The sequence below is a fragment of the Neolamprologus multifasciatus genome, chromosome 17, assembly GCF_963576455.1.
Source record: "Neolamprologus multifasciatus chromosome 17, fNeoMul1.2, whole genome shotgun sequence".
Taxonomy (NCBI): Eukaryota; Metazoa; Chordata; class Actinopteri; order Cichliformes; family Cichlidae; genus Neolamprologus; species Neolamprologus multifasciatus.
The window spans coordinates 35,127,825-35,150,663 of NC_140455.1; the positions used below are offsets into that span (position 1 = coordinate 35,127,825).

General features: G+C 43.1%; 1 protein-coding gene across 6 annotated transcripts in view; it reads right to left on the reverse strand.

Annotated features, from left to right (window-relative positions):
- Nucleotides 1-10,866: 10,866 nt before the first annotated feature.
- The window catches only part of sox5 (SRY-box transcription factor 5), a 95,279-nt gene continuing 83,306 nt past the window's right edge, over nucleotides 10,867-22,839 (reverse strand). For 5 of the 6 annotated variants that reach the window (XM_085137983.1, XM_085137980.1, XM_085137979.1 and 2 more), the window contains 4 exons: nucleotides 19,869-19,971; nucleotides 19,195-19,368; nucleotides 18,053-18,269; nucleotides 10,867-16,466 (listed from right to left, as the gene is read on the reverse strand). In XM_085137983.1, coding sequence (XP_084994109.1) covers nucleotides 16,166-16,466; nucleotides 18,053-18,269; nucleotides 19,195-19,368; nucleotides 19,869-19,971 — 795 coding nt within the window. In that variant the 3' untranslated portion in view covers nucleotides 10,867-16,165. The remainder of the gene's footprint in view (nucleotides 16,467-18,052; nucleotides 18,270-19,194; nucleotides 19,369-19,868; nucleotides 19,972-22,839) is intronic. The other variant, XM_085137984.1, reaches the window with a different exon arrangement.

Below are 22,839 nucleotides of genomic sequence, written 5' to 3' on the forward strand. Positions count from 1 at the left end.
CGCAAAAAACTCGAGGCACAAGCCATCGCCCGCCCACGTCCACAGACACACACACACCTTGCACCCTCCTATAGATTATGTTCTTGTTACACTGACACACACAAATAAAACTGTCTCACCTCGAACTGTTTGAGCAGCAACAGCAGACACACGCGTTCGCACGCAGGAGCAGTTGTCCTAACGCACACACACACACACACACACAACACTTACAGCTTGTTCCCCAGATTGCCTTTTACTAATTTGTTCCCTCCGAGTGAGAGTTTGTCTTTGATTTAATGTGTCTTTATGGCTCTTGGTGAGAAGACAGTTTTAGATTTATTTAACAAGAAGACAGACATGGTTAGAGAGGCCCCCGCAGCCTGGAGTTGCTTTTTTATTTTGCACATAATTTCAAATCCTGACACACACAAAAAAAAAAACACCTTCAGGTCTCTCCACGCACCCTTGGAGTTTGGGGGGTTTGTCCAGAGGCTTCATATCCCTGATCAAAGTCATCCACCCTGTTTGCTGAGCAGGGTGGCCTGGATGATGAGTCTTGGTCGTTGTTCAAGCTCCTCCGGAGGGTCGAGATCGGCACCCCAGAGCAGAGCTGGGCAGCGAGGGAATGTCTCGCTTAATGACCCACAGAGTGGCAAACATACCAACTGTCAACACTCATCCTCCTCCTGTTCCCCCACATCACTGCATCGCTGTTTGTTTCTCTCTCCGCACCGTCTCATCTTCATGATTTACTGGTTGTTGTCGGTTTTGTGTGTGTGAGCGTGTGTGTGTGTCCAACCCCCCCGTTCAACTTGCAGCTGGGATTGGAAGTGGGGAGAAAAGAGGAAACGCACGTAATTAGATTGTAAATGCTTCATGATATCTGAGGACTTCAAAGGGCACAAGCAGAACGACGAAGGCTCTGCGTTCGTCGAGCGCGCGCGGCAGTACGTGCGACAATAATGGCGCGTCTCACATTATCATTATCCAAAGGCGCCCGCTGACCTCTCCTGCTCTGCCAGCTTTTTGCCGTGGCGGAAAACACTCACGAGTTCATTTCACGCCAGCGCGCGGAGAGTTCAGCGGGAGCCGCGGCGCGCCTGGAAACAATGAGCTTTAATGTGTTAAAAATGAGTTGCAAAGTGCTGTTACTCAAAGTTGCGCCGACATCTGACCGCCGCATTCAAACAGAAAATGACGCGGGTGACTGTTTTCATGCAACAAGTCATTTCTGGTAATTACAGTTATTTGTGGCAACCGTCCCCTACACACCAATTACACCCGTCTGGGGCATTTCAGAGACTGTGCCTATCGGCTTTGAGAGAAAAAAGAAAAGAAAGAAAGAGCGCCGTTTAAAGCAAACAATTGTCACATAAAAAGATAAACACTCAAATAAAAATTTGACGTTAAAAAATCAACTTTTTCTCAACAACACCAAAAAACATGATGTTAACCTCTGACCTCCTGGCTAGAGAGGATTTGTCCACTTCCTGTCTGCTGGTCCGCGTCCAGGTCAGTTTCTCCGGGGCCTCTGAGCATGCTCATTGTGACCGCGTTTATTTTTAGAGGAACTTTGATGAAATATGTTTCTTTGGTGTGGAGGGGGGGGTATTAAAGTTGTTTTTGCAGAGCTGAAGAGATGTCATTTAAACAGAACATAATCCATAAGCTGAATTACAAGCAGAGACGTCCGTTCCCTCCCAGCTCTTCCTCCCCCCCCCTCGCCCTCCTCCTCCTCCTCTGTGTGTGTGTGTCTGTGACACAGCTACATAATGTCTGTCTGTCGCCGTCTGAATGTAGGCTGTAAATCTGGCAACACACACACACACACACACACACAGAGCTGTCCTCTTGCTCAGTAATGCTTATTTATTGGAACACTTTAGAGCCGACGTACTTGTGTCTGTAAATTGACAGCTTGGCACAGTGCTGCAGGGAAAGAGCTCGCTGGACCGCCGCTTCATTTCAAGACCGGCTGATTGGCAAGAATGAAAAATAGTTCCACTGTTACTGTACGCCAGTGACATTTTAGTCCAGGAAAAAAAAAAGAAAGAGAAGCAGATTTAACTCTCACCTTCTAACGAGCCGCCATTTGTAAATGCTGCAAAGTTTAAGCAGATGGAAGCGCTCGATTTCCAAAGGTACGTTTTGAGCGATTCATCGAAGGAAGCTTCCTCTTTAAAATAAAAATAAATCGTGCTGGATATATGAAGATTTTACACGACACTGAAATGAAATAACAATTTATTTTTATTGGTTTTTTTGCGCTTAATTTCTCTGGATTAATGTAAAAATGATTTCTCTGAAAGATGATACACACCTTTGACTCGAGACTTTATAAACGGATCATTTTGGATATACTGCAGAGCCGTGATGTAAAAACTTTCAAACAGATGTATTTATTTATTTAGTCATATTAACGCCACACTTTAAAATACAGGACTTTATCAGGCAAACATTCATATCTGATAATTTGGTCCATAATCCATAATTATCCAGGGCCTGCTTATTTTTTAATTTCAGTTTTGTTTATTTTTTTTGGAGTTGTTGTGTTTTTAGCTCCCCTGCGTGTTTGCCTGAGAATCATTTTGAAGGCCACATTTCAGATGTGCTTCACCTGTGGGGGCGGGGGCACATCAGCGGCGTCGTTTTGACAGAAATCGCTGTTATTTCCAGTCGTATTATAAACAAAAATATACACCCGCTGATCAAACTGTTCTTTCTCTTCGGCTCGTCTTGAGCGGGAAAAAGCTGTGACGGCAAATCAGAAAACATTTGGTTAAATTTCGTTCCGACCATGTCGGTGACCTCGAGAAAAGACGTGTCCATCTCGTTGGATGGACACGGAAGCAAAGGACAAATCAAGCAAATTCTGCTTCTCTTGTGGTATTTTTGCTCACAGTGGAAATGTAGTTCTTTCACATCATAGTTTGTAGTTTCTGGGTAACTACATTTGAAAATTGCCCCCACCCCCAGAAAGCTCCACTAATTTGTGCTGGTCCAACTTTAATGCACCTGCAGCTGCATATACACAGATATACACAGACTGTTAAATATCAGGTTACTGATGGCCAGACCTGCTCGTGAATTTAGAGCTTGCTTTCTTTTTATTTTCAGTGAGAAAACTCAGATCCCCCTGGCTGCTCGCTCACCACAGAGAACTATTGACTCATTACTAACAATATAAAGTCAAAAGTTTAGATACTGTGTGTGTGGACATGTTGTTGGTGTTTTAACGCCTGTTTTAGGAGCAGACCTTGATATCGGACGTGTTCTTTATCAGCATTAAGCTTCGTTGTTGTCAGCGTGGTTGCTCGAAGGCCTGCAGCCCTCGGCTCTGGGAGCTCTTCCTGTAAAGTGTTTACGGAGCTGTGTTTTGCGGTCGGTGTGGTCTCCCGCTCGTCCCCCAGGCCTCGTAAAAGAGCCTCACCACAGGGCGGCTCAGCCACAGACCGCAATACCAGAAGTCACACATCTGTCGAACAAGCGGCGTGCCGAAGCCTCAGATTTATGTCCGGGGGCCCGACGGGACACGAGGGAAGGGCTGCACGCTTCATTTTAGCTTCCTGGCGCAATTCACAATCATCAAACGCTTTTGTTGCATGTCTCTTGAAGGTAAAAACGACTTGGATTCCTAGAGACGCGGGTCAGGTGGGGTTGCACTCGAATTTTCATTTGCTTTTATTGAAATTCCATCTTAATTATCAGAAACACTAAAGTCCCACAGATTGAGTGAGAAAACATGATTAATCTTTCAAAGTACTTATTTTTCATCTAAAAGAAGCACAGTTTTGCTTTTTATATTATTTATTATACTATCTATTATTTTGTAATCACTTTTCTTTTATAAAATAGTCGGAACGAAACCGATGAGGTGAAAATAAATTGCAGTGATTGTGCATAATCGTTGGAATTTCCCATTTGATTAATGCAACCAAAAGCTTTTCATTATCCAGAAAGCATTTCGGTTACATAAAGCATTCATTTGAATTTGTTTAAAGCGTTTTGCAGAACAGTGTTTCGTATTGTGAACGAGACCGTTTGGAATTTCAATGAATATCAATGCCGTGAACATTTGATTGTCCTGAATCTTTCTCTCACACATACTCGCACGCGCACGCGAGCACGCGCTGCTAGCCCCGCGATGATGGCTAACGCAAGCCGTTTAAACAATCGTCCCAATCCCCCCTTATCTTCAGGAGTTATGCCTCTAAATCTACTCATAATACACAGCTCACTGAGGGTGTAATCCCCGGGAACATCAGAATAAATCCACGCTATATCCGCTACATGCAGACCGGCAGGCCGAGCCAGGGCCATTATGGAAGGGACGGAGGAAGAGGAGGTGGTGTGCTAGCGAAGGCCGTTAATGGGTTGTCTATGAATACATATTAACACCAAGCCATTAAGACACCTCCATCCAGGAAATCCCTCTGACCCTCTGATGATACAACAGCTGTCCAAAGTTGAAACTTTAAACCCGCAATCCCTCCGCTGTCACGTCTCTTTTCCCTCGTTTTACTCTCAACCATACTGTGGCTGGATTGTCCTGGATTTGTCCCAATAGAGAGGAGGAAAAAAAATCTTCCACACAGGACCCAGAGGCAGAGAGACGGAGCCAACCGCTCATGTTTGGGGCCCGATGAGAGAGGACGCAAAACCCAGAGGAGGACAAATAAATGACGACAATCAAGGCGCTTGTTTTTTGGGGGGGAGGCGGGTTTTCGTGCGACCTCGTTCGACCTTTAGTTAAAAACAAACCAACAAATAAAATTGATCGCAACTCTGACTCAAAGTCAACTGTCAGGACACATGGCTGTCTGCTGCATGGCTCGTGGCTCCCGTCCTGCCATCTGGAGAACATGAGTTCTGGGGAAATCCTTGTCATATTAGAAAAACGTCCAGAGGAAGATGAGGAGGAATAAGTGGGCTTTTTAAATCTTGGAGCAAAGTGAAGTGACGGGGCGATCAAATTAAAAATGCAAACTCGAGCACTTTCTCTCCGTCTCTCTCTCTCTTTCTTCGCTGCTCTCTCCCTGTGTCTCTCCACCCTCCTTTCCCAGGCCTGAGCGAGCAGCCAGCAGAGCCATCTTAGAGTCGGGAGGGGAAAAAAAAGGAAAGAAATCGAGGCCCCTGGGCTCTTTGGCTCCTTGGCTGGACGACAGTTTCCTGGCCTGAAGGGGTCAGCGGTGGGCTGTCTGAGAAACTGGCAGCCATTGGGGCTCCAGAGGGGATGTTTTTCAGTAAAAGAGGGGGGTGGGGGGTGTATCTTGTGGCTGGTTGGCACAGAGCGGACACTGACAGTTTCCAAATAGTGTTGTTCCTGCCAGGGCCCGCTGAGCTCTTACACATTACACCAAACACAGGAAAAGACCAGAGGCACTCGAGGCCTGGTGTTATAAAGCCCCTGACAGACTCCTAAGAAAACGATAGGGTGCCTTATTTATTTAGGGTGCGCACGGCAATGTTTTTATAACTCTCAATTCTCCAAACAATTATACATTGCAACATGGTGTATGGAGAGTACGTTTCCTGGCAGGAAGAAGCCTTCATGATTGCTCTAAGTGTTTTTTAATCATCCTTATTTTTTATTTTTTTCTTTACATGCTATATAATAGAGTATTATTGCACTTTACTAACATTTGACAATAAAACCTTTTCACAAACTTTTTGGTTGAATCTAAATTTGGTTGCTTTAGGATCAAAACTGCTCGCATTATATTAATATCAGACTGTATATAGAAGATGCACACATCCACCATGACATCACACACTGGTCAGTGGACTATTGTTCTGAGGCCTTAACTTCAGCATTCGGTTGTTGCCACCATCAAGCTGGAAGTGATCATAGAGGGAGGAGTGCTCCACCACCACCACAACCACTGGGACAGAACACTGTTAACCCTTTAAAACCGGCGTAACTGTTTTGCGTAACTATTTTTAAATCCCGGTAGCTCTGCAACCACGTAAGCTAGCGCAATATTTTTTTTTGCATATGAAACCGGAGGAGTTGTACTTACATCTTATGCCATCAGCTTGTCCTCGGTCACAGTTTCCTTCCACATAAAGCTTTGCAAAAACTGCATAAAAAGCGCTTGCAGCAACAAAAACACAATATTCCAGAAACACGCTTTGCCGATCCGATCAGCTGTTCATAACACTTCCTACGTTGGATTAGACGTCAGCGCGAACTTTTGCATGTCCGCCATTACCTGCCCGAAACCGGAAGTGACGTCATTTTCGCGGAAATGTAGTTTTTTTTCTACCATCAGGGCCTCATGAGCCTATACTGGTGTTTTTAAAAGTTATCTTTGACTTTATGACTTTCTGTGTCGTTTCTGGGATGCTTAGGACTCATATTGCACTGCTGGAAATAGTTTATTTTGATGCAGATGCTGCTTTTTTGCAAATTTGCATCATAATATTTATTTTCGTTTTTCCTGCAGTGTATAAAAATTGGTGTATTTCAAAAATAAAACTATGAAGACCCTCAAAATAAATTTCCTGTGGTGGGAAACTATTTTGTGTAACTTTTTTGTATTTACAGTTTTGAGGGATAAGCCTCTTAAATTTCTCTAACTAGAAATATATGTTAAAAAAGCAAAAACGATTTTCAATTTTTTTATAGTTTATTGCACTTTTTTTTTTGCAATTTATGCAATTACTATGCACTTAATGAAGACATATTATTAAAATTTGGGCTATAGCGGTTGTATTGATGTATAGCAACTTGAAATGCTCCCTAAAATGGCTCCACAGTATGTAAAAATATAATATAAGCTCTGGCGGACTTGGTTCTATGGTAGGTCTTAAAGGGTTAATTATTATGAGAGCACGGACCAATGGTGGGATGTAACTTAGTACATATATTGGTGAAGTATATGTTTAATGTACTTGTACATATATGCATATATTGTTCTCCACACTGTTTATTAATCCTCATTTATTTAAATATAGTAAAAGTATTTAGAAATTTTACTTAAATAAAAGTCATAATCCTTCTATGCAACAGCACAAACATTAAAGCATCACAAACATTTCTACACTGTATTTATTTCAGATCGATTGTCCTGCTTGTTCTTGCTCCCGCTCTACAATCACGGTCTGAAAACATCCTGGAAACACACAGACAAGTCATGCTAAGTAGCATACAAATAAAATATCTGAATTTGACTCACTAAAGCTGAAGCATACATCTCATGTCTCCAAAAGAAACCAGCAGCACTGGCTCAGGTGAAGCTGAACACGCCTGTCGGCCAAACAAGCCACGCCTGCTAACACTGCCTAACTGTGAGCTTCAAAACAATTAAAACAAGCGAGTTAAACAGAAGTTCAGCTGCTTTCTATTTGTCAAAGACGGCTCAATAAACTTTTGGAGCCAGCCTCCAGTGGCCATTAGTGGAACTGCACTGTCGCTTCATGTTTCAGTCCCAAATGTTGCCACCCAAGCTTCCCAGTAAAAGCCTGAGATTGGGACGGTGAGGAGAGAAACTGGGAATCAGTCATCACAATCATTTGTCATAAACACAACCAATGAAACACTCAGCACTGCAAACACGCTGACAGACAAAGGACGCGATCTCTCATCGAGTCTGGCGCTTTCTATAAACGATTATTTTTACTTTAAGCTACGAACATAAGGAGAGTCGGGTCTGAGCAAAACAGCGAAGCTGCGCGGCGGCTCTTCCAGCTCCAGCGTGTGACTGTGCGTGTGAAGCAGAGGAGAGTGTAAAGCGTTGCTGCCTCACTGCTTTGCTGATAACGCAGCCAAGCGCTATATGAGAGCAGTGCATTTACATAATGAAGCCATAAGTTAAACGATGAGCCGTTTTACCACGGTTTACTGCGGGTTAAGAGCGTCGCACTTAATTAATCATACCTGTGGGTGCAGTGTCACCTTCTGGACACATGCCGCACGCTGCACTCCCACACGCTCGCCCTCGTTTCAGCATGTGAGAAAGAAAAGAGGGCGTCTTTGATGCAGAGCAACCGGTTCAGTCGTGAAAACGTGATGCCAGCATCTGACGTCAGGCAGCGAAGAAAGGCCCGCGTGACCTCTGTGTGACCTCTGAGCACGACTGCCTGATGAAACATAGTTACAGCCTGAGTCGGCGCTACCTTGAGAGTGAGAAGGAGTGATCGCCTTGCATCCAGCACTGTGTCGAGGATGCTTGGGGGAGAAAAAGAAGAAAAAAGTTTCATCCAGCCTGACGTGCACTCTTCCTTTCCCCCTGAATGTGAATATTATTAAGTTTAAGTGTACCTAATAACCTAATAATGACTCTTTTATTACATGTTTGTCTTTGGGAAACCCAAAGCTGCAAAGCAACCAGTACATTTCACACAACGTACTTAAATACACAAAGTGATTTATACATACATGAAGTCATGAAAGATAAATGACTTTTGAAGCTCGACTGTTGTGACGCTGCAGCTAAAATAAACTCCCTCATGGTCGTCCTGCGACGTTTCCATCCGAGCACATTTTTCTCTCTTTAATTGTTCTTTGTTCCTTTTACTTTAAATCTTTCTCAGGTGACTTTTCCCCCTTCTGACTGACAAGCTCTTCCATCTCCTCCCGTTCATTTCTCCTTTCACAGCACTTTTTTTTTTTTTTTTGCTGGATCCTTTTACTTCCAGCCTCCGTTACATCCCCTCGCCTTTTAATGTCTCAGCCTTTTTTACTTATTTGTTTTACCTTCGTCCTCTTTCTTTCTCCCCTCACCGTGTCTTCCTTTTAATCCCCGTGTCTGCTCGGTAAACCCCTCTTTACCCCTCGTCCTCCTCTTATTCCTCTTTACCCTCGTCCCTCGGCTTCTCCTTCGTATTTCCATATCCCCGAGCTGATTCCCCTGTCCCCCTCACTTACAGCCTGTTGTATTCCCTGTCTCTCTTCTCATCCGTTTATCACTGGCCCTTGTTCTGTTAATCCCCGAGGGTTTTGTTTATTTGTGTTGGAGCTGCTTTTACAGCTTGCGACTGACCCCACCTATTTTCTCACCAGTCATTTGAACAGCAGGGCTGCTTTGCAGCTACTCCACCAATTAACATACCATTAGCATAATATTTGCATGTGTGCATTAGGGTGTTGATGGGAAGAGAAAATAACAGTTTTACAGGGTTTTTTTTTTTTTCATGCCACAAAAAAATATACATATTTCACGGACTGACGTTAAAGCACCCACGGGCTTCTTTATCTCGCTTTGATTCTGCTGCCGCGCGGTGAAAAATCATCCTGTTTTCAAGTTTACTGTGAAAAGTTCTGCTGCTCTCGTGTGATTGGCCCACCTACACGTTAGCATCTGATGGCGATGAGTTCAGTCATTTCTACTTGTCTAATTTGTTATGTCACCATTATGGTTCGATCAACCTGTTACATAAACGTCCATGTTTTTTACCTTTTTAGAGTAAAAGATAACAAACAAGAAAAACTTGGTGAAGGTCGTTTCCTGCGTATGAAATATAAATGAAGACTTAAATATTTGCAGGAGGACGACAGGGACACACGAGGTCAAAGGTGAAGGGTAGAGGCTAAAGAGGAGGGTATAACGGTGCCCATTCGAAGTCTTATGAATGAAAGAAGCACAAATCACTGAGAAGACACGCAGACGAACGCTCTGCACAGATGCATGAATGGAAATAAACAAATGTCGATGGAGACGCACCGACGGGGATGCAGGGCTGAAAGTAGGCCAGCTGCCGGCGGATTGAGCCGGCGAGCGTTTCATGTGAGAGCTGCGGCTGAAGCGGAAGGGCGACGTGTCAGGGGCGGCAAGCCAGTTTTCCCGGCCTCGACTGGGGATCAGCCCCCTGGGCCTCGCTGTTCCCCCGCGTGCCACGCCTGTCTCTCACACGCCGCCGCTCTCAGATCTGTCACATTAGGCCCGTCGCTCAAACACCGGCGACGCTTTGTTTTCGTTTGCCTCGTGTCACGCCGATTACTCCGCTCGTTGGAGGACCCCGACTGAGGGAAGCAGATGAAGTTGCGCTCAGGTCACGCCGGCCATTTACCGCTAATGTCCGCTTGGTCACTGGCCATGTTTTCCAATCAACACCCCCACCGCCATCTCACCCCGTTTGTCTCAAGGCTCGTCTCGCGTTGACTCACCCCCTCCCTTCCTTCCCCAAGAAAAAACAGATGCCAGACACAAGTGATTGAACGTAATTTGTCATGTTTGCATGCAAAGACACAAGGACCGAGCGGGGCTGTCATGTGATGATGCGATATGTTCTACATGTGAAATGTCACACATTAATCCGCGTGCAAAGCTCCTCACACTTAAATCACGGAGAATAAAGTGACTGGGTGGCCATCTGCCAAAATGATTTTTTTTCTTTTAAAAATATATTGAACATACCATATGCCTGCACGTCTATATTTTATTTTACATCTCTGCACCACGTGACTTCGTTTTTATGGTTTGAGTGCAAACGCTTTCTGATAAGGGATTATTTTATGGACTCTTAATGCATCAGCCACCTGATATTAACGGCCAGGCGCACAGCCTCTTCTCTTATTTCACTTTTCTCCCCCCCCTCTCTCTTATTTTTTCCCTTTTTTCTTTTACAAAATCAGACATGACTGATGAAATATTTGGGGGAAAATGGCAGCTTAAGTACTTGCTGAAATCATTTTTATGATGCTTTCATTTTTGGGGGGGTAAATGATGCTGCAGTTTGTGTAGACATTAGTATGTTAGACTGAGGATTAGCTGCTCTGCCAGGATCAAAGATGAAAGAAGAAGGAGGAAAAAAACAGACAACTAGACCCGCAATCGTGTAATGATCTGCGTTGTAGTCTAGAATTAATATATAATTGCATTTTTAAAAATTGTGTTCGCCTCTAGAATCAATGAGATAACGGTGCATTTTCAAAATAAAGGATTTTTACCCTTCTTTTCTCATTTTTTAAAATAAAATAATAAACTATATTTAAACAGGTTCATTTTAGATTCAATGTATAACAACCACGGCGATAATTATTAGCAATTTAGCAGTGTGCTGCTATACTCCCCAGCTTTATCGATAAAAACTAATAAGTAATAAAACATTAATACAATCAAATTCAATTCCAGGCTCACGCTGCATGATTTCAAAAGCAATTCCCGCCTTTCCCTTTATGTGTGTGTGTCCTACCTCCTGCATCGTGCAGTATAAATGGAGTTATATATAATATCTAGAAGGCCTGTTGGCCCTGGCTGCTGTGCTGCACTCAGCTCTCTAGCTGCTCTTGTCTCTGTATAATCCTCCTCCTCATGAATACATTAACGCCGGAGCCTTAAACTCAGCTTAGCTGGGGGCTCAGCGTCACAGCACATCCTATTACCGACTTTAAATCATTAATGTGACATCGTTTTCACTCAATTTCCAAACACCCACGGTTCGAAGAAAAAAAAAAAGCTGTATATTTGAGCCGAGGCAGTGCAGGCAGAGGGCCGCGCTCACAGTCACGCCAGGTGCGCGTTCACGCAATTTTTGTTGTTGTTTTATTTTTTCAAGCGGGCTACTGGGCCTGCGCAAAAACTTTGAGCAAATTAAATCAGAAAAATAAGCAGGCATTCAAATGTAAATATGTGCTCATTGTAATAGTTTCCCCTCTTTGGTCTGAGCTATTGTGATGGAAATACCCGCTAGATATAAATGTGGTTTAAGCTGAGCAAACTCCTACAGTACACCTTAGGGTGTGTGTGTGTGATTTAATCTGAGTATAGCCACTGTTTGCTTCCTCCAGCATCTCACGTACTGCTGACAATAAAGAAAAAAAAAAGGGGGGGGGGGGATCTGAATCCCCTCTCTGCTCCTCAACTATTCACACATAAACCTTTTCTCAGATTTTACCTCCAGGCCGCCTCTGAAAAATTCACAAAGCCCAGAAGGAAAAAAAAGAAGTCGTCCTCTTAATGTAGGAGTTGTGGCTCTTCCCCCATCCTGCCTCTTTATTGCATCAAAAGGGTCTCTGTGTGTGTGTAGTTATGGTAATTACCAAAGCACGTAAAATCATCTCCTTGGAGTGCATTTAACTGTTTTCACGCACAGCGCGTCGAGCCGTGTGGAGGGGGTTTAACATATGGACACAGATGGGGGGGACAGTGCTTTAATGGGCGCCCTGAGTGGGGTTTTGTGTTTTTTAACCCTTCAGAAGTGGAGGCACGAACATCCCAAACCTTCTTAAGCGAGCATCAATTAAAGATTTCACTTTTAAAACTGGTGACAGCAGCACAGCCAGCACTCTGACAGGCCGGGGAGGCTTATATGGACACTGCGAATATAGGCTACTCTTCTTTTTATGATTAGCACACACACACACATTTCATCACTTACACCCCCCCTCCAGCACGTCTCCCCGTGTTCCCTTGTTGTGCTTAATTAGGTTATCAGGTTGCTAGTGGGCCATGATTCTTCTCCACGCCTCCCAGCTGGCCCTCTGATTGGAGGGGCAAGAAGGTGGACTTGGCATAATTAACACGTTGTTATGGAGATGATTGAATCGTTTGGCGACACATGGGCTCACATTAAGCCACTTTAGAAAGAGGACTGAAGAAACGTCGACACTCCCAGCACTACTACTTTAAAAAGTTGTCTGTCTGCTCGTGAGTTTATGCTGGGGTGTGTTCACTGCACTATACCTTAAAAACAGAGGGGGGAAAGTGGCAGTGTACATTTGTATGTTGGTGTTGGGAGCTGTAAAGCCGTGTGGATGTGTGGAGGAAAAGAAGTGACCAGGACCAGGACAAGTTTTTTTACTGAACACATTGCTGTCTTTATTAGAGCCTTGTCTGGCAGTAATACTGAAAAAAAGTGAACTTAGAACAGATGGTGGTGGCAGCCCACGGCTTTTTTTCCCCTGTTTTTCTTTATTTCTTTGATATTTTTCTTCTTTTTTTGTGCGAGCGCTGTGACTCTTGCTTTTTCTGTGGCATGGATAACATCAATAAAAGAGACAGTAGGGAGAGGAAGAAAAAAAAAAGAAATATACAACTTATATTACACTGTGTTATGAACAAAATATAAATCTATAACTCTATGTTATATTTACATAATTATCTTTCTTGAATTTTCAAGTTGAGATGGTAAGATATTTTTTTTTTGTTTACTAGTAATAATTCTCACTTTGTTTTGAGCTCCACTCATGACTTTGATTGTCTTAAATAATATCATCATCATCATCATTTTCATTGTCTTGATATGGGGACGGACCTTGCCAGCAGGGATGACTGATCTCTTAATGCCCCACCCAAACACCCACCCTCCTGATACTGTTTAAAAACATGGACTTATTCATTTAGTCCCCTCTTTCCAGCATGGGGTTCAACAAAGGTGTGATAACAGGGGTGACTATACAGCGAAATTAAGACCCAGAAGCTTGTTATGTGGCATGTAGGAAACACCTATAAGCGAGAATGTGACATGGAAACAGCACACCTGAAGAGCAGTCATGGCTCCTGTAGCATCGTGTGGAGCTCAAACAAAGCAAAGGGCTCCTGATGAAGATACTGCAGACCCACACGCGCACACAGTGGAACAGCCTTGGTGGATCGCAGTAAACACTGCTTTCTCATGATTAAAAAAAAAGTCACGGCTACCACAAAAAACAAAAACAACAACAACAAAGCAAAAAAAAAGTCTATATACAGGATTTTTTTCAAGAAACAAAAAGGACAGCATAGGATTTGTTTGGTTGTCATGATAATCTCTTCATTTGAAATGTGCCTGTATGTGTTGTATCTGCACGTTTGGGATGTACTGATATCAGCTAATATTGACCCTCGTTGACAGATATTGGCAAATAGGTTTTATTTGGATTAATTCTTTAAAATATCCAATAAAAGACTCTAAAACTGGTCAGGTGGTATCTCTTTAAAACAATTTCATTGCTTCACTGGTAAAAAAAAAAAAAAAGGGTGTATAAATACCCCCCACCAAAAAAAATGTATATATATATTTTAAAAAATGGCCGATATATCGGCCTAATATCGTTATTGGCCGATATTCAATCCTGGCATCCTTTATTCTGAATGTTCAAAAAATGTGTGATGAAGATCTGAAAGACTTTCAAACAGGTCAGTATATTTTTGTACAAAAGAAAGACACTGAAAAAATATAGGTGTTGGCTGTCAGCTACATTATAAACATCAGTGTTGGTATTGGCCCAGAATTTCATCGGTGCATCCCCCAGTGCGCACGTGTGTGTGTGTGTGTGTGTGTCTGTGTGTGTCTGTGTGTGGATCCATGCCAAAGATGTTCCACTGTGTCGCCGTGAGGCAGCCAAACTAGTAAACGGGGACGGGTCTCTGTTCACAGAAAAAGTGACAAACCAAAAACATGTAAAAATTTAAAAAAAAAAAAAAAGAAGAAGAAGAGGAAATTCACATTATACATTATGATAATCATTACAAATAAAATTATAATAACAATATAAAATCATGTTCTTCTTCTCTGACTGCACAGAGTCTGAGTGCTTCTTAGAAATGGGTTCGGACATGATAAAAAGGGTTACGTCTTCAGTTCGGACGAAGGCTGGCGTCCATGTCTGTCAGTCCAGCTCACCCGCCCGCAGAGGATTAATAGGAGGGGGATCGAAAATAAAATAACATAAAATAAAATTGCAAAACAAAGCAAGGTAAAATGACAACTTTTTGTTTAGATCTAAATACCTACCAGCTAAATAGAATAATGCTTCATTGACTGTTTCATATGGTCATAAAAACCCAATAAAGAGGAGAAAAATAAATTATACTGTACATAACTTACTAAACTTAGGAAACGTTGACCATCCTTATAATTATTGTTAATAATATTATTAGACTAGAGGCAGTTTGAAGAAAAATAATAATAAAATACAGTATTCAAATACAAACAGAAACACTGACTGGCTGACTTCACCTCAGCTCCGCCCACTGCAATACAGCAGGACAACGTTGATTGGAGGGTGGGGGGTTAGGAAAACACTGGACAGAACACAGTGTGTGTGTGTGTGTGTTACAGGAAATAACAGCAGCAGCATTAGTTGCCTGTCTTTCTGCAGTATTATTAGCTTTCTCTTTGCGAGCGCGTGTGCAAACGTCCAATGGTGGAGCACACACACTGACACACACTCGCACTGTTGGGATGTTTCGATCGAAGTCGCACTGATGTGGGGTTTTTGCCCTGGACGAGATCGAGATAGAGGGATGGAGCGAGAAGGAAACCGGTGGATTGTCTCGCAACACAGTGCTTTTGTTTCTGCTCCGTGACGCCAGAGAGACTTCCCTTTGCTGCGACCCGCCCCTCCCCACACACCGAGAATCCACTCAAAGTGGGACAGTCCACTTTGTGCTGGTCAGTCCCGGCTGGACCGTCCCATTTGATTCCATGCGATGCAAGGAGGGGAGGCGGGGTAAGCGGGCGGTCACAAAAAAACACAAAGGGGGAGAAAAATTGGGGGGGGGGGATTGCTGACAGCACACTGCGAGGTTGAAGAAAAGATATCTTTTTGTTAAAAATAAATGTCTCATGTCTTTCAGGTGCTTTACAACAAAAGGGGAAAAAAGAAAAGTCTCTTTTTTCTATTATTATTCAAACTTGTAGCACAAAAACAACAAATCACATTCACAAGCCACTTATTGGCACCGTGTACCTGAGTGAGAATATTATAGAACCAAAGAACAAAAAAAGCTGTTTTATTTTTAAAAACGTCTCTTGATAATAAACAGGTCCGCCATCTTAAAGTGTCACGTTAGCCTTTGACAGGTCCTCTGTTTTTCAGTTTTTCTTCAACAAACGGGACTGAAAGGTTGCTTTCTGAGAGCCATGTTGCTTTCTCTTCACTCATGGCGTTACACTCTAACACCTGCAGTGCTATGTGGGTATTCCTCAGCGAGCTTCAGAACTGCCGTGGTCGTCTCTTCCTCCAGTCAGTGTGTAACAGTCAGTGTGAGTGACAGGTCCTGTGCTTCGGTTGATTGATCAAAAGATGCTGGTATCAGGACTCCGGGGGGAGAGGAAGGGGAGTGGATCTGGCTCTATTAGAAGAGTCCATGTTAGTCGGGGGGAGGGAGGAGGCGGTGAAACTGGTTCCAAAGCGATTGGCAAAAGCGAAAGGTTTCTTCCTGATTGGTGGGGATTTTGTGAGATTAACCAGCGGTGATTGGCTTACAAAACAAAACAAAACAAAACAAAAAAAGCAGGCGGTGCTGATGCCGTCCTATTGGGTGATATGGTTCTCGTTATCGCTGGCGTAGTCGCCATCTTCGTCCTCGTAGTCAAAGTCGTCGTACACGTCGCCATTGCTGTCGTCTAGCCTGAGCTCCTCCTCCTTGATTCGCGGCTCCTCCCCCTTGAGGCCGGGCATGCTCGGGTTCTGGTGGTGGTGGTTGGCGTTGGGCTCGGGGCTGCTGGACATGCTCGAGTGCTCTGAGGGCATCTGGGGTGAGGGCATCCCCGCCATGGATAGGGCACCTGGGTAAACGACGCCTGCAGAGGACAACGGCAGCTGACCCTGCTGCCTGCACGCACACAGGAAGAAGGCTGTCAGCACATTAAATGCAGCGCTCGCAACACTTTTGAAATCCCATAAATGTTGAGATCCCCCCCTCTCTCTTTGAGCCATTAAGAAAATGATGACACATATGAGGAAAAACTAAATCCCTTTCATATCTATGTGGTAAACATAAACCTACAGCCTGCGCGCTGTTAGCTTAGCTTCTCATTAAAACTGGAATTGAGAGAAAACTGACAGTTTGACGTCTTCAGTCTTTTCTCGAGCACCGACAGTGATTCTTTAAGCATCACGTCTGAAACCTCTGACATTTATAACCTGAGTGCGCGTTCTCAGCTAAACACTCAGAAACAGCTCTTACTTTCTAAACACAATATTGCACTTGATGTGGATGAAACCTCACGGCCTGACCCACACAGAACGCGTGATTTATCCTGATGTGTTTTTTAGAACAAATGTTTCTTTTTTTCACAAAAGAAAAAAGAATTAAACTGCATTCAATCTGTAATGTTTGGATTCTACATCCATACTTTACACATCTGGATACCCATGTGCATGTGTGGTCACTTAAGTATATGGACAAACTTTAATGCAAATGGCTTCGCCGTGTACGCACAACAGAAAAAAGCCACATTTGTAATTTGTACTCTCTGCTAATAATATTGTTATTAGCAGAGAGGTATGTTTATTCAACTGATGGTTTATGTTTCATGCAGGAAGATAAAACTGATTTATTTCTATTTATTTCCGTTTTTGGAACAATGGTTTGATTCATCGAGAGAGTTTTTGTGTTTTTTTGTTGTTGTTTTTTCAACAGCCTTTAGTTTCAAATACAGGATCTAAGCATATAAAATTAATAACATTAATACAACTGTAAAGGGACAAACAAAATCTTCCTATGGGCAACCATAAGGTTCAATTCTAAGTGGATAAAACCATATAAAGCATATAAAACTGTAGCTGTTGCTTCTCTTGACTCATGTTTTAGGAAAATCAAAAAAAATCAAAAAAAATCAAAAAAAATCAAATCAAAGGTAATATTAAAAAACAAACAAACATCCAAACAAAACTGTGCTTATTATCTCATAACACTCACTGTGACCCCTTGTGAGAAAAGTAAGCCTGTAGTTTAATTTTTGATATTATTATTTAAAGGATTGTATTTAAAAACACTCAAAATAGGCCATTTAAATCACACTAAAGGAGAACACCTCCTGCTTCTGTTTATAACTAACTCAGCATCTTATTGTCACGCCTGTTCTGACACAAAATTCAATTTGTTAAGGTGAGGGGCGGGCCTCGCTGCAGGTAGGCCGCAAACAACAAAAGGAAATTATGCAATTATGCGCCGACTTGCTTTCTCCAAATTTCTGCTGCGATCTTTTTTTTTGTTACTAATTCATTAAAAACTGAAAGATTGATTGATTTTTTTAGGCGTTTGATGTGACAGGAAAAGAAAGAAAAAGAAACAGTAACTCGTTTAAAATATGAAGTACAAAGTCAAACACATGCCCAAAAAAAAAGTAATTGTTAATCCCTGTTTTCTTACTGGAAAAACAACAACAAACAAACAAAAAAAGCCGACCCACTCACCCCACACTGAAGTACTGTCTCATTTCCTGCCTGCGGGACCTCATGATGGCCTTGTACTCGCCAATGCGCAGCTTCTTGCCGTCCACCAGGCAGGTGCGTTTGGGCCGTGGCTTGTACTTGTAATCGGGGTATTTTTCCAGGTGCTGCTTGCTGAGCCGAGCCTGCTCCTCGTAGTACGGCTGCTTCTCCAGGTTGGTCATGGCTTTCCAGCGTGAGCCTGCGCACACAGAGCATGCATTGTTAGGGATGGCTGCGTGTCTTTGGAAAAAATAAAATAAAAAAAAGGCAGATGGGAGGTTTCCAGAGAGAGCTTTTGTCTAAGGGAGGAAACTGTGAAATGTGATCATAGAGCAAGACGACAAATAACAGCACAGAGATGAACGATAATGAAAAGCTGGCATCGATGTCGCTGCACTGTGAGCGCCGCTGAGATAATGTTGGACGTTTCACCCGGAAAGAGAACGCATAGAGCGCTAAAGGAGGTTAATGAGGGGAGCAGCGGGGACGACAGGTACTCATCTCAGCTAATGAGGACTTCACTTAACCTGCTGTCATCTCTCAGCTCAGTTTCTGCTTGTAGCGTCAGCGCCCTGCATGTGTGTGTGGGTGTAATCTTGAGCATGTCTTCCCCCTGTGTGTTTCATATCTGGTCTGAATTTGCACTTGACTACTGTATGTTTAATGGTTAAAAGCTGTCAGCGCTCGGCTGTTCGCTCTCTCGGTCTTTCTCTCTCTGTTTTCTGCGATCTGTTAGCAATCGAGAGCGAGAGAGCGGGAGGGAGGGAGAGGGAGAGAGAGGAGGCTTATTAAAACCAGATTTCCCTGTGTTATAAAACGCTTAGGAGCTCTTTAAAATGTCAGGGCCGATCCCGGCGGTCTGGGGGAAATGTCAGGCGGCCTCGCGCTGCTTGTTTAATGCATAATGAATTATATCATCATTTGTCGAAGCTGTGCTCTCCCTAACCGTTCATTAACAGCACTTACACAATGCCACTGCTTGTAAGGAAATCACAATTAGTGCATGTGTGTGAGTGTGAGTTTAAGAAAGTGGAAAATACAACTCACACCAGTTATGAGAGGGTGAGGGTGGAGCAAAGCCACCTGTCATTCACACCGTGCGAGTGTAGGTGTGCGATTTTTACCAAGGATCTTGCTGATGTTGGAGTTGTGCATGTCGGGGAAGGCCTGGAGGATCTTTCGCCTCTCGTCCTTGGCCCAGACCATGAAAGCGTTCATCGGCCTTTTGATGTGCGGCTCGCTGGTGCTACGACCCCGAGACTCTCGGAATATCCTGGAGTCTGACACGCTGGGAGAGCCTGGGGAAGGGAACCAGGGGGTCAAACGTATACGGAAAACTGGACAGGTTTCGTTCATTAGACGAGCTAAAATGCTGGGAATTTTTTTGCATGGGAGAGAAAAATTTGTTGCTCATTAAGCTAAATAAATATCATACAGAGTTTTACTCTGTATGCTCAAGTTCATAGAGAGGTAACGGTTATTTTTTATTTTTAACTTAATTATGAACATTATTGATATCATTAAAAGTCTTTCAAATCTTCATCACTTCATCGTGGAACAATCAGCGAGCGAAATATCGTGGTGAAACAGATAAACAGCAAATTGGTAAACATGACCTCATTTGCAGGCAGGCTGATATCAGTTAATATAAATATTTGGCAGATATACGGTACCAGCCTGGAAGACTTTCATCTTCTTGTCATCGTTCATCAACACTCACAGCCTTTTTCTCAGTTTAGTGACTCCATGCATAAACTGTGCATGCCGTGTGTGTGTGTGTGTGTGTGTGTTTCCCTACCGTCAGAGTCTCCACTCATGGTGAAGTCCAGCATGGCGTGGCTGAACTTGTTCTCGGCCTGCTGCTTCAGCTGTTGACTCAGACTCTCCAAGGCAGCTTTGTCCTAAACAACACAAACAGTTCACAGTTGCAGTCGGTCAGCGACTGAGTCAGGGAATATGTGAATGAATGAAACCACAAACCTGCAGTGATGCCGAACAATTTCCTTTTGCACCCACAACAAGTCATTCTTGTGACTGATTTCATAACTATGAAAAGCAACGACTGTCTAACGTTTAAATGTGTCACAGTTTCAGCGAGCGGAGACGCCGAAACTCAGGAATATTCCTCACACTCGCCTTTGATCTGAAACAAATCTGTTTATTTATCGTTTTTCTATCAATACAGAGGCTGCAGACAAATGACGGTTGTAATTTAAGTAGAAAGGCAGTTTGTGTTTTGGTTCATTTCAGTGTCAGTTTGTGGAAGCATCAAATTGTTTGAGTGCGTTATGCCCGCACGCTTGAACACACATCTGTGTGTATTGTTTGCATGTGCAAGAATGTTGATTACATTTGCTCCTATCTGGATGTTTGCCGCTTTGTGTGTACACTGCATATTCTGTGTGTACAATGGATTGTGTGTGTGTGGCAACTCCTGGCAGCCACCTGCGAGAGTGGAGTGCTGCGGCTTGCCTCTCTCTTGCAGAGGCCCCCAAGGGTCGACGCATTAGAGAGAGAGAGAACGAGAGAGTGCAGCACAGACGAGAGCGAGGCCACGCCGCACGGCCCCCTGGGTATTTATTACAACCAATAAAAGGCTGATTTACTGAGCATTTACATGCTTAATGCAAGCAGCCGGCACACTCTGCGCTAGAACTTGACTGCAGACGAGTGCACACCCTCGCACACACGTACACAGAGGCGCACCAGCGCGAGCGTTTTACAGTTTAATTATACGATTAGGAGCGCTACCCAAAACACTGTCGTCTTCTAAAACAACCTTCCAAAAAGTGTCCCTCTCCATTTACATGTGACCCTGGCGAGCTGGCTGGCTAGATGGAGGGAGGGCAGAATGATAATGAAATGCATTTTCTCTGTTTTTAGTCCAATAGAGTTTAATTGTTAGCGATAATTTCCTCCCCAGATTGGAATAAATACTGCTAAAAAGACAGGAAGGGAAGCGGGAGAATAAAAGCCAGAGGCGTGCAGCGAAACATGTTTTTGCAAGCCTTTTAAAAAGTATTTTATTTGGAATTTTGTTTTTATAAACGCTCAATAACCTGCCAATGGGTTGGAATTATCCAGCCATTCTGCATGCAAATCAGACGTATTTAAAGAATCGTCCTCATTTTGCACAAATAAAAGCCTCATTCAAACTTCCTTCCACAAAAAAAGATAAGAGAGCACAAAGTGTGCTTCTCACTTTTAGATCGTAAGATTAAATGTGCTGTTTCGAATGGTTTTACGCCGTGTGTGTGTGTGTGTGTGTGTGTGAGGCAAAGATGGAGATGAACAGGGAGACCGAGTGGATGACAGCCTAGTCTGACATTAAGCTCCAGTATAGTACATGAGAAACGTGGATTGAATGGCTGACACTGGAGCCAAGACACAAAGTAGCGACAAAACTAATCCTGCGTGTGTGTCATGGATGACACTGTTGCATGTGAACGGCGGGAGCTCGCCTGTTTCACACAAAGCCAAAGGGAACAGGAGTCAAGGTGAGCGTGTGAGGATGCAAACGAGTTACGACTTACAAAAAAATATTCCCAGCGCCGAAACTAAAAATGTTTTATAGTAACAGGATTGCATGTCAAAAAAACAGAAATGTAAAACAGAAATAAGAATTTCTTTCAACAATTCTCCTGTTATTGTTAATAAGTAATTATTATATGATTCCTCAGTACAACTGATATAAAAAACTTATAATAACAGGAACTTGAACTGATCTAACGAGACATGAAAAATGTGTTTAAGCACCTAAATGTCTCCACGTAGGCAAGGCAAGTTTATTTGTATAGCACAATTCAACAACAAGGTGATTCAAAGTGCTTTACAGAGACATTAGAAACAAAAACAAATAAAAAGCATGATTTAAAATTGATTAAAACAAGCAAACAAACAAACAAACAAACAAACAAAACAGTATATAAAATCAAAACAGATAAAATCAGTAGTTAAAATGTAAGTTTTGGAACAAAGGAAGGAAGGAACGTAAGGAACAAACTGTAAAATATGTTCACTTACTCACTGGTATAATTATCATATTTCCAGTTCTCACTGGTTATAGTCATGTGTGATGCAGTGTGTTACTATCTGTGTACAATGCAGAGATCAGTGTGGGTTAGACACTTTGAAACGTGTCACATCAAAGCGAAAAAAGGAGAAAGAAAGAAAGAGAGGGATAGAGCTGTTGAATGTCAGCAGTGCAGATGCTTCCAGCACGCTGTTACCCTGCATGTATGCACGCGTGTGTGTGTGTGTTTGTGCGTGTGTGTGCACCAGCTGACTCCCAATGTGTTTAACAAATAACCACAATTTGGCCACGCTGCCGAGGAGCCGGCGCCGTCATTTCGCATTACCGTCTCCTTGACGCTCTGCTCTACCACACACACACACTCACACACAGCCCTGCAGTGCGCCTTACAGACACTCATTACCTCTGAGATGCCTCTGGTTTTACCTTATCTGGCCCTGTTTAGCTTCAACACATTTCAGCGAGAGCATTGTACACCGATTTACCTCCTACATGGTGCAGCGAGGATGGCATATGGCAAGACAAATTATTACACGCTGACAATGAGACGGTACAGCTTGTGATGACTTTGGAGAGTCGGGTGGATTTACAGTATGTGTTCAGTCCCAACAATTCAGATTTTTAATTTTTTTCCTGGTTTAAAAATGTGTATTTATTTGTAAGAATCCACATACACTTTTAACTTAACTGAACACACAACTTTGATTTAGTGTGACCCAAAAAAACCAAAACATTA